Source organism: Podarcis muralis, chromosome 1 (genome assembly GCF_964188315.1).
Source record: "Podarcis muralis chromosome 1, rPodMur119.hap1.1, whole genome shotgun sequence".
NCBI classification, from domain to species: Eukaryota; Metazoa; Chordata; class Lepidosauria; order Squamata; family Lacertidae; genus Podarcis; species Podarcis muralis.
Genome location: NC_135655.1, coordinates 78,384,782 through 78,402,841, shown reverse-complemented (window position 1 = coordinate 78,402,841; position 18,060 = coordinate 78,384,782). Strand labels below are relative to the sequence as shown.

General features: G+C 40.0%; 1 protein-coding gene across 2 annotated transcripts in view; it reads left to right on the top strand.

Moving 5' to 3' along the window:
• Positions 1 to 928: 928 nt before the first annotated feature.
• Positions 929 to 18,060, top strand: part of PTDSS2 (phosphatidylserine synthase 2) — a 38,348-nt gene continuing 21,216 nt past the window's right edge. The window contains exons 1-3 of one of the 2 annotated variants that reach the window (XM_028736174.2): positions 929 to 1,370; positions 8,764 to 8,865; positions 15,474 to 15,556. In XM_028736174.2, coding sequence (XP_028592007.2) covers positions 1,117 to 1,370; positions 8,764 to 8,865; positions 15,474 to 15,556 — 439 coding nt within the window. In that variant the 5' untranslated portion in view covers positions 929 to 1,116. The remainder of the gene's footprint in view (positions 1,371 to 8,763; positions 8,866 to 15,473; positions 15,557 to 18,060) is intronic. The other variant, XM_028736165.2, reaches the window with a different exon arrangement.

Sequence of the window (18,060 nt, the reverse complement as noted above, 5' to 3'; positions counted from 1 at the left end):
ACCATTTGTCTCCCACCATACAGTAAGGTTATGTCATGTATAGCACAGTCTTATGCAGCCAACATAGAAATAAGGTGCACGGAGTTTGATGAAACTTACTCCTAGGTAGGCGTGTATAGGGTTGTAACCATACTTCTGACAAAGTTCATACTGTGCCTTTATTAACTGCGTAACAGACAGAAAGTGAAAAGGTTAAGGCTTTCTCCCATCACTTTTAGTTTATTAAAGCACCTTGATGCTTGGAAAAATAAACTCTCCAAGTGCCTGCTTGTCAAACACAAGAATCCTGATCTCAAAAGTGGCCCTATGCTCCCACCACCTAGTTCCAGAGGACCCTTCTCTACTTTGCTTAATATGCTGTTGTTATGGTAACATGAGATTTTCCTCTGCCATGCCTCCACTCCACGCCCCTCTTGAGCAACGAAATCGGAAGCACAATTTCGGAATATAAACTCCATTTTGAACTAGGTGGGACTTCCTTCCGTACCAACAAATTTTAGGATCAGTTTGTTTTCCAAGGACGAAACTCCCATTTACCAGCGGGGAAGCAGTTTTAGTCCTTCGCAGCAAAATCCACAGAACTGGATTTAAAGATTCTAACCCGCCATAATAAAACGTCTTCGCCTTTAGGATACCACGGGGCTCTCTCTTTGTAGCTCCCACGGTCCGCCGTGGAACTTGCTTCAAAGCATGCAAGCCCACGGCTGCAACTTTGAAGCTGCGCATGCACGCTTATCTAAAAGCTGTAGGGGCGGGACTAAAAGAGCCTAACAGAGCACACACACAAAAAACCACGCCCCATTTTGTCCGCCCCCCCCCCCGCCCTCTCCTGGCTTGTGGAGTTCATGCCGCCGGCCCCGACTGCGCACGCGCACCGCCTCGGCAGCGAATCACGCCTTCCGCGAGCGCGGCCCCGCCCCTCGACCCCGGCCTACGTGGGGTCACGAGCAAGCGGTGCTGAAGCGCCGCCTGTGAGCTGCGGAGCGCGCTGTTGCTCTTTGGGCTCGCCTCTTCCTCTCAGATGGGGCGCGCGGAGGGGCCCGCCTGGTGCGCGCGGGGCGTCGCTTGAGTCGCCGCTCTCTCCCCGCCGCCTTCCTGCAGCCAGCCGTCCCCGTCATGAGGCGCAGCGAGCGGAGAGGTCACGGAGGGGGCTCCGGAAAGGCAGCCCTGGAGGAAGAGGAGCAGCCGCCGCTGCCGTCGGAGCCCAATGGGGCTTCTCCCCCCGTGGCAGAGGTTTCGCCGCGACGCTGTAGGGGCGCGACGCCGGGAGCCGCCGCCCCCACTACCACCACTGCTTCCACCACGACGCACGGGAGCCGGCGCAGCACGGAGTCCGAGGTGTACGATGACGGGACCAACACGTTCTTCTGGTAAGGGGGCCGGAGCAGGGCGCCCCGTGTCCTTCCCCCCGGTCGCCTCTCTTCTCCAAGGCCCTTTCCCCCTGACACGCGGAAGGAAACGGCGCAGTCCATGGACACGGGTTGCCCACAGTAAATAGACGCGTGTATGCACAACTAAAGATGCGGGTAGGCAGGCTGTCCGTTTAAAAGGCTAGGGACCAACAAGGAGAAGGGAGTGAGCGCGGTGAACTTGAGGATGCTGGAACCAAGGATATAAAGAAGGGTGTGCATCTCGTTGGAATCAGACTGGACTTCTCTTCCTGGGTGTCTCCTTCCCAGGAGCCCTGCTGAACCTGCTTCTTTTCTCAAGTGACTTCTGCTGTTCCTTCTCTTAGGAATTGGCCCTCCTTTGGTTTCTCTCCTCAGCTATTGCGGTCAGTCGGGGAAGTGATTAGTGTTACATCCCTAAACACAGTTGTTGAGTAAATATCACGTAGCTCTGTACGACTTACTGCTGAGTAAATATGCTTTATATTTACTGCTGGCTTTTTCCACCTCTCCTGGCTTGATGAGTATTTTTGATATAGCAAAATTTCTGAGAAATATCTGTAATTTACAGCACCAAGAGGAAACTGAGACTCCTTTCCCATGCATACTTGGAAATATATCCTGTTTAATTCAGTTAGACTTAATTTCTGAGTAAATACATTTGATCTTGCTTCAATTGCACACTTGTGGGATAACTTTCCTAGGCAACAGCCTACTTGTGGTAGTTGAAAGGCAAAATCACACTTTCATCTCCTTATCTCAAGAAAATACTTGCCTGGGCGGTTTGTAGAGAAGAGCACTTCTCTAAGTGCCCTTGCTTAATGGTTTGTGATAGTTTTCCAGATATCATTCTACTATTCCAGCATTTGTACTACAAAAACATAAGGTTTTGTAGACACAAGTAGTGAAAGATAGTGTGACTTTTGTAGTTGAGCAGTCTCCTGAAGAGATGGAGGCAGAATATTTACTAATATTTACATATTAGTAAGTAATTTTTCATCTATAGTAAAAAAAGGATTGACAGACCTCAACACATCCATATCTGATGAAGTAGGTGTGCACTTGTGTGATGTTATTTTTCTCCTTTAGACTTAACATGACTACCTTGTTTAGTTTATTATATTCTCAAACAGAACTGGTTAAAACTTTACTTGTCCTGATGCACACCTAAAAGCAAAGCCATACTTTATTATTGTTGAGACAGTATGAAAAAAGACTGTATCAAAACCATCTTCAAAGCAAAAAATAATAAAAATTCTTTTGCCATGAAAAGCCTACACAACAACAAAAGATATAGTACAATACCTACCCAGAAAGATATCGTAATTGTGGCATCACTAATTCTTGTATATTTTTCCACTTTGTGTCTTTATTTATTCCACTTGCTTTATATCTTTGAGGTGCCACTGTTCTCTTTCCATTACAGTTGTTAGGCTTGTAATGTAATACCCAGAATGATGGTTCTTTTCTTCCTCCACAATGGGTGTAACTTTTTCTTTTCGTGCAATTCTTGAGAGGGCAAATTATTTTCTAGCAAACAGCATGATGTTAGTTGGAAATCTGGTAATTTAATTAAGCATCAACTCAGTGTCCTTAGTTTCACTGGGAGAGACAAAATTTCCTGCAAACTTTTAAAAAAATTCTCAAGCGTTTTATCCTCCACAGTATGTTAAGTAACATGGTTTCCAGCTTCAAAACCCTTTCTTCTTCTTGTGCCACATACATCAATTATGGAAAAGGGAATACAATGATTAGCTTTAGACATCAATTTATCTTCTTCAAAGACAACAGAGGGCATAGTTTTTCTGGTTCTGCAAGAGGCTTAGTAAAGATAGAAGAGCCTGATTTGAAGTGACTCCGACCTGGTTTGGCTTGAGGTTGCCCCTGAGTCTGACTCCTCTGATCTTGGCAGTAATAAAATTTGGAGTATGTTGATCTTGAAAGATCTGCTGATATTCAGTGAGAGTTCTGCAAACATAGAGTATACCTAGTGAGGCTGTAGTGGTTATTTCATTCCGGCAACATTGTAGGGACTGACTTAGAGCCTGCAATATCTCAGGTTTAGGAAACACAATCTTTTATCAGAGTTCAGGAAGGACCACAGAGAACATTCTGGGAAGTTGCTGTGTATTGGCTGAATTAGTGACCAAATAACTGGATCTTGCAGACATACTGGCACAGTCCTGCCCTTTCAATGGAGAATGGGTAAAATTGTAACTTGATTGCTTCTTTAATACTAGTTTAAAGATTGTACATTTTATTGCTGAACTATTTTTCCAACACTGTTGATGATGTTTCATTATTCTGGGTGATAAGTGTTCTATAGTATAGTCAGATCTTTTAGATCGTCTTCAATGATTTGACCATTGTTTGTTTGACTGCTATTTTGATTATATGTGTCCATTTAAGCTATGAAGAGAAGTGCAGTATTTAATGAGTTCTTAAATACTCTTACATTTGATACTTGAATATGCTCTAACTTTTGAAAAAGGAATCTAAGAACTGACAGAATGTTGATCTTTCATAGTATTTTATGTTACCTTGATCACCAAACACATTCTTTTAGAGATTCAGTTTAGTTCATTCTAATAGTGAATAACTGGGGAATGTATTTTTTCATTGATCATAATTTAAGGTGGATTAACATACATGCTGCCACAAAGTGCAGCATGTACACATACTTTCTGATTTTTTTGGAAGGACAATAGTGCATCAGGGGTGGAGAACCTCAGTCTAAAAGGCTAAACACAGCTCTGTTGCTCTTGGAACTCTTCCAGGCATGCCCCTTGCTGGCTTTGTAGTGTCCTTGAGTGTTTTTGTCTGACTGAGATGTGTTTTTGAAGTAATATTTTACCTTTTGTTTGTCTGAATGGAGACTAGAGAAATATGTGTAGAAACTAATCTATTATATAAAGGTAAATTTTTACATTTCATGCTGTTCCCACTTTTGTCTCTGACACGTAGCGCTGCCCTGTGGCCCACAAAAGGTTGCCTGAAAGGAAATGCAGCCCTTGGCCAGAAAATTGTTCCCCATCGCTGCTATACATGTCCACTCAAAAATAAACCCCATTCAGTCATTCAATGTTCTGTATAGTATCTGAAAAAGACAAATAAACAGTTAAAAAACCCCATTGCATTTCTTTAGGAGTTACTCCCAGCCAGTAGTATTACAATTGTAGTCCTAAGTAATTTTTCATGCTCTGAGAGTTTGTTACAGCAAAAAGAAGAGAATCTATTGGCAGTTTAAAGATAAACAGATTTAGTATGGTGTATGCTTTTATGGACAAGAGTCAGTTTCATCAGATACATGAAGTGTAAGGTAAAGGTACCCCTGCCCGTACGGGCCAGTCTTGACAGACTCTAGGGTTGTGCGCTCATCTCACTCTATAGGCCGGGAGCCAACCCTGTCCGCAGACACTTCCGGGTCACGTGGCCAGCGTGACAAGCTGCATCTGGCAAGCCAGCGCAGCACACGGAACACCGTTTACCTTCCCGCCAGTAAGCGGTCCCTATTTATATACTTGCACCCGGGGTGCTTTCGAACTGCTAGGTTGGCAGGCGCTGGGACCGAACGACGGGAGCGCACCCTGCCGCGGGGATTCGAACCGCCGACCATGCGATCGGCAAGTCCTAGGCACTGAGGTTTTACCCACAGCGCCACCCGCGTCCCCTGCATGAAGTGTTACCCTCAGTTTAAAAGCAAACATGTAAATGAGGCTGAATGCTCATTAAATGTAAAAGAGGAAAAGGGGGTTGGATCTGGTCAGTGGTCTGGATCATAGAGTCTGACCTCTGCAAGCTAAGTTTGATAGGGACCACCCACCTATCAATCACTTGACATCCCTGTGATGATGGTGATGTTTTTCACCCTGTGTGGTACATGGCTTTGTGTGTGGTACAAAGGTCCTGACCATTGTCCAATTGTTAGAGTTTCAAAGAGCTGCACACAACTCTGCAATCATTGATAGCCTGCTGATTGTTAGTACTTCCAGAGAGCCTTGTATTGCACTTTAAAGCCCCAACAATTAGCTTATTGTCAGAACTTCAAAAATCACATACTGCACTGGGCAAAATTATGTTGCCCAATGTCGTTGTGACATCAGTTGGTTGACTTCCTGCAAGCACTGATAATCAATCAGCTGATGAGTGGTGCTTAGAGAGAACTGTATGGGGGATGCCTGCAATTCCCCCTTTGCCTGCCCCACAGCCAATATCATATATGATGTCAGGTGTAGGACAGGTGAGCATGGCTCTGTCAAAATGGTCTCATGGGCTAAGTGGAAAGGCCTGGAAGGCCTAATTGGGCCCCATAGGTCAGAGATTCTCCACTGCTGGTGTAAGAGGCGTATGAGGACTGTTCGCACACACATTTGGCCACCATATGAATGCTGTACACTTAGGCTTCAATCCCTAAAATAATGCATCCAGTGAAATGCTTGGAAAGGGCAGCCATATTTATGTAAAGTGGCACATGCATGGTTTTTCTTCCTGACATTTTTCTTAATGTGTAGGCATTGTGGGTGGAAGCAGAGTGTAGCCAGTAGATGCAGTGCAGCTGTGCAATCCATGTACAGAGAGTGCATGTGCATTTGTAAACAGTGTGACATTTCTATACAAAGTTGAAATGTATACAAAGAAGCACTGCGACCATTCACAGCTGTAGCACAAACTTCATAACATAGCACACCTATAGAGGAAGAAAAAGATTTGGTTTCAGTTGAATCTTAAAATCACTTACTGATTCATTGTAGTTCAGCATGTTAATGCTAGAATTTTTCCTCTGAAATACTTTTACTGAAGAACTGAGACTTACAGACTAGCAGTATGTTCATGGGAGATTGAAATGTTTGCTGTTTTTTATGTCAGGTTTGTAACTGTCCTTCTGCTTAAGATAAATATTTAATATGGTCCTTAATATAGTCTGTGTGGAAACATTCAGCATTTAACATCTCAACTGAGGGGCAAAGTAGATGTGGCAGCAACACAATTTAGGCTGGATTGTACTGAAATCTGTAGTGAAATTGCAGTGGGAGATCATGAAGGGGGGAGGGAGGTAAATAACCTTCTGTGCCAACCTCCTAAAATAAAGTCTTTTAAGCTATTTCTCTTAGTGAGGCTTGCTTCAGTCATGGAGCACCACTGATGGAAGGTTCTCTCCCCTCCCCCCTTAAAGCAGGCTTGGAGAGAGACCATAGCAGGGGATGCTTCTCCTGCCTGTGCTGTCAGTCCATCAGTGCTGCCACCCCATTTTGTAGGGGCTTTGCATTATTGTAATTCACTTCTTCTGACATAACTTCTAGTTTGGCCCCAAGTGAGCGACTTCAGAAGTACATGAAGGAGAAGTTGGGAGGTTTATCTGTGTACTGGTTGAGAGTTGCGCCAGAACCTGTGGAGCAACCCTCAAGTTCTTTCAGCTTTGCTGTTTTTACAGAATAATGAACCATTGTCAAATGACTTTGTTTTTCATAAGGACTTCTGGAAAGTGCTGGGAAATGGCTGTCCTTGTTTATCTAGACATAGGTGGCTGTCCTGTTGCTGATTCCTTTAAATTGATTCTTGTGTGTTTACTAAAATCTGTCCTCTCATTGAGTTTAATTTTATGCTGTACTCTAATATAGATGATTGGAATGGATTAGAGGTTTTTAAAGATAAATGCTGCCAAAAGAGCACATGAATGCTGCCAAAAGAGCACATGATTCACCTTTTATTTGTTTTCATCCCAAAGTTGCTGGGTCTTCATTGATTTCTGGGAGAAGAATGCCCCAATGCTGAAAATAAGTCATTCAGGGTGATTCTGCCTGTCCTTTGTTTCATACTTAAGAGTTTATAAAGCAACTGTCATTCTGTGACTTGCAGAAAATGGAATGGAACATAACTTGGGGACCACATTTCCTTATGTAGGATCCACAAAAGAAAACTAATCTAGTTGTACAGAATTAAACCATAGCTTACTGAACTGGTGGTAATCTCTGCATAGAAGCTAGGTCATGAATGTCCTCTTCCATTCCTTATTGCTGCCATCTCAACAAAGTATATACTATTGTTATTGATGATAAATTGTTTGCCTTTTCTGTTCCTTTGTTAAATGATGCTTGAATATTGGACCCTCTGTTCTGTGAAGTGGCCCACGAGAAATGAAGAAAACTATTGAATGATGATCATCCATCACTCTTTGTGAAATGAATTCCCCATACACACTATAACACCTGTATGCCTTCCAATCTGCTCTGAAGAGTTTGAGGATCCTCTAGAACAGATTGGAGAGCATGCAGAGGGAAGGGAAGTCCCATCATGTGAATTGTGTAACACTGCATGCTTATTCTCTTAGAATAATACGCAAAGTCTTTTATATTTGAAACTGGATCTTTATAAATAGGAGTTTTCAGTTTACTGAAAGCTGGTACATGGAAAAGTTGCTGACATGTTTGTGTTGGTTAGTGTGGAGAAACAAACCTTTCTGATAATCTTTCGTGTGTTGTATAACTGAAATTCCTTAAAATTGTGCCTCAACTTCCAGTCTTCTGAGTTGAAAAATTGAGTTCCTGCACACTGATTATGCATAGTGTAGTTCTGTTGGTTACAGTGCTCATATTATTTATATACTAAGCTTCAATATAGTTGTGAGAAGGCAATTGTATTTTCAGAAGCTAAGTTTTATTTACGGGAAAGCTTCCAATGCAGTGTTATGATCCCCTACTTAGCTAAAGATTGACAGCTTTTGTACTAATGCTGTCAGAGTAACTTTTACTGCAACCTTTGCCATTCTTTTAGGTCAGTTTGATCACCTTGTTCGGGCGTACGGGCTGTTGCTGCAGCAGTGTCTGTCTGACTGTGCTCAGAATTTTGCCATTTGGAAACTAATTCACCCCTTAGAAATTGGTAGAAAGTGTTCCTCAAGGCTTGATGTTACCATCTGTGCTGCTTGGTTTATTACACTTGCAGGCTGTGGACGATCTGTCTGTGAAAGTTAGGACTAGAACTTTCTTTATGACCTTCCAAAGAGTGCAACGCTTTGGGTTGTTTGAGGAAACTGTTAGTATAGGGTTTGTTTGTTTTTCTCTGAATCAATTATCATGTTCAACTTTTATTTTTATATTTAGTGTATTTTTAAGTGAACTGTTTTTGAAAAGGTGGTCTATAAATAAGTAAATTTAGCTGCCCTGAACTTTAGATTGGAGGAAGGTTAAATCTTTAATAAATGAAATAAAATAAATACATTTTAACCTGCTGAAGATACTGAGCAACAGTAAATAGTCCTGAAAAATATTATTTGTTGTTGACTCTCTCTCTCTCTCTCTCTCTCTCTCTCTCTCTCTCTCTCTCTCTCTCCCTCTCCCTCTCCCTCTCCCTCTCCCTCTCCCCCCCTGTACAATAGGCAAGCACACACCTTAACAGTCCTGTTCATCCTGACCTGCACCCTGGGATATGTGACACTGCTTGAAGAAACCCCACAGGATACAGCCTACAACACAAAGAGGTAACTAGCTGTCACATAAGTGTTGCAGTCAGCTTTTATTGCCAGTTTATTATTAACTAGCTAGAGTACCCATTTTTCTTATATTTACTTTTAATTTATTTTGGATTTTGATAAATTTATCAGTCCATTGTACGCATAGCAATGACTCCCCTGTCATTTGTAAAAATAACATCCCCAAATATGTAAATATGTTTTCTGTATGAGGAGATTCCACAGTTATATCAAAGCTTTAACTTTTGTAGTTGTATAAAGAAAAAAGCCTTTTGTTTATTGACTGAATTCCTCGACTTCTATCATGAGATTTAAAAGACTGCCCCAAAGTAAAGTAAATAAAAAGGATAAACCAAAAGGCTTCTCCGATAGAGAAGCATTATTAAAATATCCCTATCTGCTGAAAATAAAACAGATTGATGTTTTCTGTAGAGTAAGTCGTACGTAAAATTTGTAATACTGGGCAGGATTCACCTAGCCAGGATTCACATAATCCGCAGAAGCCCTGTGCAGACTTCTTCTTGCATATTGGGGCTTTCTGCCTCTGTGCAGGTGTGTGTCAGGAGGCTCCCCAGAACAGTGTGCAGGGGGAGGAAGGGGAGGGGTTGTTCCATCTAGCAAGCTGCAGTGCTTGTGCAGATAGAACGATGGAAGGAGTATGAAGTTTAATTCTACCCCATTTTTAAAAAAATATATTGTGGGAACTATAGTTCCTGTGTTACAGTTTTCATATAACTGGTTCATATTGGAACCACTTACTGAATTTTTGTATATTTAAAGCTACTGAACGTGTCTGAATATATTGAAATATGTGCGTGCTACTTGTGGAGTAGCTGGAAATTACGGTGTTGTGGTAGAATAGAAATTATAGGTGACAAGGCTAGTGGCCAGCTATGTTGCTGCCACCTCTCGTTTCCCTCCCTGCAATGCCAAATACTACTTTCTCCCACCCACTTTCAGCACAAAGGCTCACCTATGTTACAGTAAGATTATAGGGCTATAGTCAAGCTAATGCGGCATGGCCAGAGTGAATTGTATAATGGTGAAACAAAGACTCGGAGAAGAATGCATATGAAACTCCAGTGGAAATCGCAGTACAGTCTGGACAAAACAGGAAATTATGGTCATCAGCTTCAGAGCAGTGCAGGATATTAAACCAGCTTTAAACTGTTGTGGTTTAATACCTTGGTTTGTGTCTTAGTTACTGTAATGTCTCAGTTTGAATGAAACAGAAAACTCTTGTTAATTAGAGGTGCACCACGAAAGAAGCAGCAAAGGTCATGTCTTCTCTTATTTGTCACCCCATGATGTATGTAAACTGACTGGCTCTCTTAGGTAAATGTTACCTAGGGCCAGAAAGATATTTCAAAATGGTGGGGGTTTTTTTTTAGTTCAGAACTTGTATTAAGTCAGGCTGTATACCTGTAGAACGTTGGCTGCAGGTTCTTGTGTGTATGACAAGTGTAGTATCAACTGATGTTGCATAGCTGATAGATGCATATTATAATAGGTTTTCCCATATACCATTTAAGTTACAGAAATATAACTGCAAAATACAGTCAAACCTTGGTTCCTGAATGCCTCCGTTACTATACGTTTCGGCTCCCGAATATAGAAGACCAGTTTTCGAACATTTTCCGGGACCTGAATGTCCGACGCGGCTTCCGCTTAAGTGCAAGAAGCTCTTGCAACCAATTGGAAACTGCGACTTGTTGAACGTTTTGGAAGTCGAATGGTCTTCCGGAACGGATTACGTTCGACAACCGAAGTTTGACTTTATTATGTGTGTGAACTTGGGTATATATGCTTATAAAAGAGAGGCTGGTCTTTAACTACCCTGTTGGAGTTGTTTTTCAGTTGCCTTTATCATGGCAGCAATTTTTATTGTAGGCTTTTGTAGTTCTTTTTATCAAACATCAGTGCTCTTGAAAGAATGTGATGCTATTCTGACATGCCTTCAGTAATATTTGTAAGTGGAAAATTGGTCTGGAAAATTGGAGTGAGTGGTGTCTGTGGAAAATTTCGGAAATGTGTCATCTGTGTATTCTAGAACTTGGAATACAATTAGTGTTCTTGGTTTATTGTGTTAACTTGGTGAATTTATTTAAAGATGACCTCAGATTTTTATACAGTATTTTGTACTTTGTCATCTTGCGCTTTGTAAAGGCACCATGCTGGTGATATTAATGAATTATTCCAGTTGATCCTAGTTTCCATTTCTATAATAAATGATAGTTATGCCATTCATACCTAAAACTGAATGAGACCCAGTGCTTTTTTTTCTGGGGGTACGCAGGGGTACGCATACCCCTAAGCATTCTGTGAATCTAAGTTTGGCCTCATTGAGGGGCAGTATTTCAATATGAGTAGGAAAATGAGAGTACCCCTAAACATTTTTTAAGAAAAAAAGGAATGATGAGACCCCCTAAGTAAACTAGCAGATACCAATCCTTACACAAAGTTGGACTAATAGCCAGCTCAGCCTAATAAATCTAAATGCTGGAGAGACAAGGGTTTTTTCCCATCCTGTAACTTAAAATGCCGGAAACGGAAGCTGTGAATGTATGTATGTATGTATGCAAACAAACAAACAAACAAACAAACAAACAAACAAACAAACCATATGCTCTTCAACAGAGCTGCAGTTCTTCATTCCAGATGTGAGTAGAGCTATTGAGGGACTCACAGGTTTAGGTTGGAGGTGCATTGATAATGCTGTAAATGGAAGAGTTTCAAATCTTAAGGCCTCTCAGTATATCGTTCTGACCACACTCTGAAGTCTAGAGTAGCACACCTTTCAATCCTCTTTTGGAAGGGCATCCTATTCTTAGTGGTATCTAATGAGGGGCTTTGTCCTAGGGATTCATTGAAGAGCTTAGATTTCATGGAGGGTAATACTATCAAAGGCTGCTATCCGTGATGTCTATGTGTTATCTCCAGTCTTGGAAGCAGTATGCCTCTGAATGCCAGTTGGTGGTAATTGCAAATGGGGGAAAGTGCTGTTTATACTCAGGTCTCGGATGTAGATTTCACCTGGGCATCTCATTGGCTACTATGAGAACAGGATGCGTCTTTGGTTTGAACCAAAGACTCTTCTCATGCTCTCACATTGTTGAATAACCTGAGGTTATCTTTAAGTCAAAAACAATTGACTGCAGATAAAAGAAAGCAACATGATTTGATGGATGTAAAAGATCTAAAAATAATAGATGACATATTTCCTAGATTTCACATTTGGAAACCTATTCTCATCACGAAGGGAAGGGAGTGCAGGGACACAAACTTCATACTGTGACCTGAATTAAAAAAAGCTGAGGGATCTCATAATGTTGTCATTGACTGGGCAGAAGTGATAACCAGTATTTAGCCAATGATTCATCTGTGTAGGTGGATACAGATATGCAGTTTATTTCCTAATCACATTTTAGATGTCTCTGCAACATCCCCCTTAATGCTGCATTGACTAAGTTGAGCTACTGCTGCAAGCATAGCGTAACATATGACACCACTTATAAAAGAATTGCACTGGCTGCCAGTTCTGTGGTGCTGACCTACAAAGCCCTAAACAACTTGGGCCCAGGTTATGTTTACAGACTACCCAGTCAGTAAGATATTTGAATAAGGCCCTTATGTTTGTGCTACAGCCTACTGAGATCCATCTTGCAGTAACTAGGGTGGTGGTCTTTTTCATTGTGTTACCAAGCCTATAAAACAACATTGCCTTGTGTGATAAGTAGGCACCAATGGTGCTTTGTTTTGGTGCCTGATAAAAGTTTTCTCCCCAGCCTTCACTGCCCATTAATACCAGCTTACTGTAATTTGTACTGGCTCTGTAGCTGCTGTTGTATTGTCTTAATTATTTTTAATGGGCTCAATTCAGCTACCCAGTTCCGTTAGTGAATGCCAGCATGAAGATTCCCACAAGAAGAATGGGGCTCCCTCTTGCACCTCCCCCAAATCTTTTCTGGAGGGTTGGGAGAACCCCCAGAACGGGGGTGGGAAGAGAAAGGGGAAATTGTTTTATCAGTTCTGTTGGGCAAGCTAAAATGCTTGCACTTTCTCCTTTGTGCTATATTGAATTCCACCCATTGTATATTGTTAATTGATTGTTTCATGAAAGGTGATATAGAAGTAATATTTAAAAAATAATTAAACTACTGAGCACATCCTTAATATGTGAGCAAGTTCAAGTGCACTGTGTTGTTGATGTAAGGTGGTCATCAGTGTAATTACATGTGATAAAGTACTATCAGGCAGCAATTAGAAGATGTATTTCTACACTGTTTTGGTCTTTTCCCCTCTATAAATTAACAAGAAAGCATGCCTAATTCTGCATAAGGGATTAAGAGTTCAAATGGAGGCTGCACTTTAACTTGCTTGTTAACCTGGTGCACCTTGGCTAGCATTATACTCTGGGTATATATCTATAGTTCCAGATTTGAGCGCAGATTTTGTTGCAGTATTGTGGTTTGCCACTCAAGGATGCTGACTTGCTTTTTGGTCTGCACACAGATAATTTAGGTTCCTGCAATTTGAATTGATCTTGCTGCTTTGGTTTTATGGAATGTAAAACCAAATGAAGACGTAAACCATTCATTTAGTTCATAAATAATCTATGTGAATTGGACTCCCTTTATAGAGTTATAAAACTCTAAAACTGTACACAGCCTGAACATTCTCCCCCTGATATGTGTGCCTCAAACTTCAGATTAGCAATTATCTTTTTACTCAAGAAACAACATAATTTCAAATTATGGAAAGATAAAAACAGTGATGATTTATAGCAAGATGCATGAGTTAAAGCAACATGTTTAATCTAGATTGCCTTTGTGCATTAAATAAAGTGAAACTTAAACAGGGTCTATAAATTGGTTCCATGTTGTCTTAACTCATCATAACTTGACCCAGGTGTTGATTTTTAGCATTGGTGTAGGGCAGTATACTTTGTTATAGAGGTCACAAACCTGACTGAATCTGAAGACATGGTGTGGCTTCCAATAGTTTAGTAGTTTAAACAGTTCACCCTTATAACTAGGTTTCAGTACTATGGTTCAGTAACTTGATTGATTTGAAAATATTTCTATCTATTTTAGTTATTAAAACTTTTGTGGTAACTTACAGGCACACTAAATAAGGTGATAGCCAACTAAGTCAGACTCAAAGTAGACCTGTTGAAATCATAGGCTTGAGTTAGTATCATTTATTCCAATTGATCTACTCTGAGTATTACTAACATTGAATATCACTCTGTAATTGTGGCTTGTGTACTGGAAATACTTAAATACTAGGTTGACTTTCTTTAAGGATTAATTTACGTGTGCAGAAATAGAATATGTTACAGCCTTTTCCAGACTGTTTTAAAGTGCCAAGGAGATCACATATGCCTATGGAAAACTAGTATGTAATTAGCCAGACCTGTTGATCTATGACTGTGCCTCACTCCTCTTTTAGCTACACATTACGGAGGCTGAATATTACCTGTGCTTCCCCATAACATTTATGAGCCAAGTAACTGTTTATGGTGTGAATGACAAATGGAAGCATGTCAGATTGTATAAAGGGGACTTCCCATGTTGCAGATGACCAGGCAAGTTAATTATAACTCAGCTACAGACTGGTGGATCCATACCCAGACATGCAGTTCGCTTGGGACTTCCATCCCCTTGCTACCTTTATCAGCTTTGGCACATTGAGTAGGGAAGAAGCTGCCTGGTAGACTTCTCAGGGGGTCCCTGCTAGGAAGGAATTCAGGTGCTACCAAAGCAGGTAGCAATGACCTCATAAGGTCTTGATTCTCAGCAAGACCTCATTAGTGTCCATGGGAAATAATTTCAGTGTTAGAAACTCAGATAAATAAGCTAGACACCAAATGGCTCCTTAAACCAGGGTTACAGTTGCCAAAATGAAATGTCTAGTTGGCATTTTGGAGCCAGACAGCTCGAAAGTTGTATTTTTTAATACAACTTTCTGGTTCCTGAAATTTGTTCTGATTGTGCAGATAAAATATTGTGGATAGAATTCTAAAGGATGTGTTGTTAGTGTGCAGAAACAGGAAAGATCTAAAGATCCCCAGGCATGCACCTTCTCATGGTGGAGACACCAGGCACCAGGTGCCCAAGAATCTTCACTTGATTGTAAGAGGCCAATAGCCAGGTACGAAATGCGCCTAGTGCCCTGCGAATTTCAATCTCTGAATCATTCCCTTCTTGATATGGCCACACCAAAAGCAGAAGCTGTGGAAATTGAATTGTGCCAACTGCTTGACTGATCTGAATAAGATTTTTAAGAACCGACCTGCCTTTCAATTTTAAGAGAATCAGTGTTGTATCTTTTGGTTTTTCTCAAAAGGATTTGCGAACAGCTTTTACTAGGTAAGAAGAGTTAATATTGAGCCAGGCAAAGTTAGTTTTCTTCCCTGTTGCATGCTTTTGACTACTAAAATGTATCTAAAACAACCTATTTATCACAGAGTATGAACTTCATGGTCTTTCATTCTTCAAGACTAGACTGCCTTCAAATAGTTTTTCTGATTTTAGATGTTCTATGGACATTCAAAAGACATATTTAACAAAAACCATTCGTGAACAGATGTAAATTGAAAGTGTTTTTTTTCCCAGAGGTATTGTTGCCAGCATTTTAGTTTTCTTGTGTTTTGGAGTCACTCAAGCAAAAGATGGCCCATTTTCAAGACCTCATCCAGGTAATCAAAATTGCTCATATCATAAAAATTCTCTTGATAATGATGCACTTGGTAAAATGGCTCCTAATGGTTATATGTAAATGTTGAAAGTAGTAACCTATGTTTCATAGCCTGTATCCCCTTGGTAGAATGTGATTTCATTATCAGAATCTAGCATAGTTTTCAGAAGTCCTCATCTGACTGTGTACTCATTAGTCACTTAACAGATGACATATTTTACCGTATTTAATTGAATCTAATGCTCACATTTTTGGCCAAATTACATTGCGAAAATTAAGGCGTGCATTAGATTTGATGGCACATTTACTTTCGCCAGCAAATACTTTTTTTTGGTTTCAAGGTTCTGAAAATTGAGGTGCGCATTAGATTCGATGGTGCATTAGATTCAAGTAAATACAGTCTTTGCTATAAAAACGTAAGAAGAACCTGCTAGATCAGGCCAATGGTGTATGTGTATGTAGGCTGGAGAACTGCAACTGTGGAGCATTGTGGAACATAAACATTCCACTTAGTGAGTGCTTAAGAAAAGGACACATTTCAGTTATCTATTTCAGATTTAGATTATACCTGGAAAAGGTGTATGTGTCCCGTCCCCCCCCCGGCCTCTTCTACCAAAAATAACTTACCTTGAGTAAGAGAGGCAGGCAAAGAGAGCACTAAATTCATGCTCCTGTTCCACTGTCTGCCGCCTGCCCCAATTCCACAAGTCCATCTGCCACCAGCCACCCTGTGGAAAAGACTGTGGGATAGAAAGAGACGCAGGCAAAGAATAGCCTTCACCAGCTGGACTATTGTCTTCCCCACAATAGGGTTGTCTACTATTGAATGCCCTGTGGGAAAGATCCTGATGACTTGTTACATTTTTATATTTTTGTGACTTTATTAATGTATATTGTTGTTACAAATTCTTTCAAGTATCCTTGAAGATGTGACATAAATAATTATATTGAAAAGGGAAGTTGATGGAAAATGTGTGGTTTGTATTTGGCTAAACACCATTCTGCAGATTTGTAAAACTGAAAATGATAAAAAAAAAAAAACATTAAGGTATTTAACACCAATGTATTTACTGTATTCACCATCCTTCACTTGAAGTTTTGCTAAACATAGTAACTTGATAAATGTTTTGCATCACAAAGACAGCTTCCTCTGTGGGAAGTTTTACACACACTGTTCTTCAGAGCATTAATATTTTTGTCTGACATTTTATTTCATTAGTCAGAAGTACAATAGAAATATTGTTGTAGACAATTGGCTGAAGTATGCTACTGTGATGCAAGAGTGCAGCAGTATGGCTCTATTTGTTTAGATAGCACATTATCCTTGTTTCTTGTTTTAAAAATTTATTACATTTATATAATTGCAGCTTAACAAATACAATCAATTTTTTTTTAAAAAAAGGACATTTTTTATTTGAAAATATAACAGAAAAAATAACAAACCAAATATAAATAACAACAAAAATAAGATTGTCAGCTGATATTAACATTAAGAATATTCTGACAATTCTGATATAAACATATGATATAATTCTGATATAAACATAGGTAATTCAAATGTCCAAATAGGTGTCTAAACAGAATTTACAATTAAGAAGTTGTTCATTCAAATGTAAAGGACAGTGAGATTCAAACCACTAACAGATAGATGGTAGATATTTGTCCATCCAACTTCTCAGTATAGATATTTTAGCTACCATAAGGTTCTCAAACCCACTTTTTTTGCCTGTCTGTTATTCAACACATCACAGAAATTTAATTTAAGAGTATGTGAACATTTGCAAAAAAATTCTCCAAAACAAAGTTGGTAAAGCGTTGTAATTTATGCCCAGAAAGAAACATCACAGAATGTGTCCATTCCATATGCCTCAAGAAAGCATTTTCTGAGTTACATCAATTCAGTTCTTATATTACATGCTTGGGATATCCATCACCACAGATTCCCTTGTATAATGCCAATTCCAATAAGAAATAAAAAGAATCAAATGTTTTTGAAGTATTTCTATTGTTGATTATTCCTTTTCATAATAGTTTATATTGTGTAATTTTATTGAGTATCTTAAAGTCCTGGATTTTCTTCTGGTCTGTTGAGGACATTCTGTCCATTTTCCATGCCAATGCATTCAGTCTCTAGAGATTCATAGAATTGTAGAGTTGGAAGGGAATAACCAAAATGCATTCATTTCTGTGTATCTGTTGTTTTGTGAATTTCCAAAGCATGATTATTGTATTCAATATTGTATTATTACATATTCACTTACCCCCTCCCCAATTTTTTAAAACAACATTCCTACAGTTGTGCAGATCCACCCATAGATTTTTCTGTATATCTAACAAATGACTGATACTGTTAAGTATCCTCATTTTCAAATTAACGTTAATTTTCTTTCTTTGTTTGTTGAAGGAGGATGAGTGTGCAGACCTTACAGTGCAATCCTATGCTTGTCAACTCTCAAATCAGGCCTACTTTGGTCAGTGGGTTTATTCCCTGGCAGGCATGTTCAG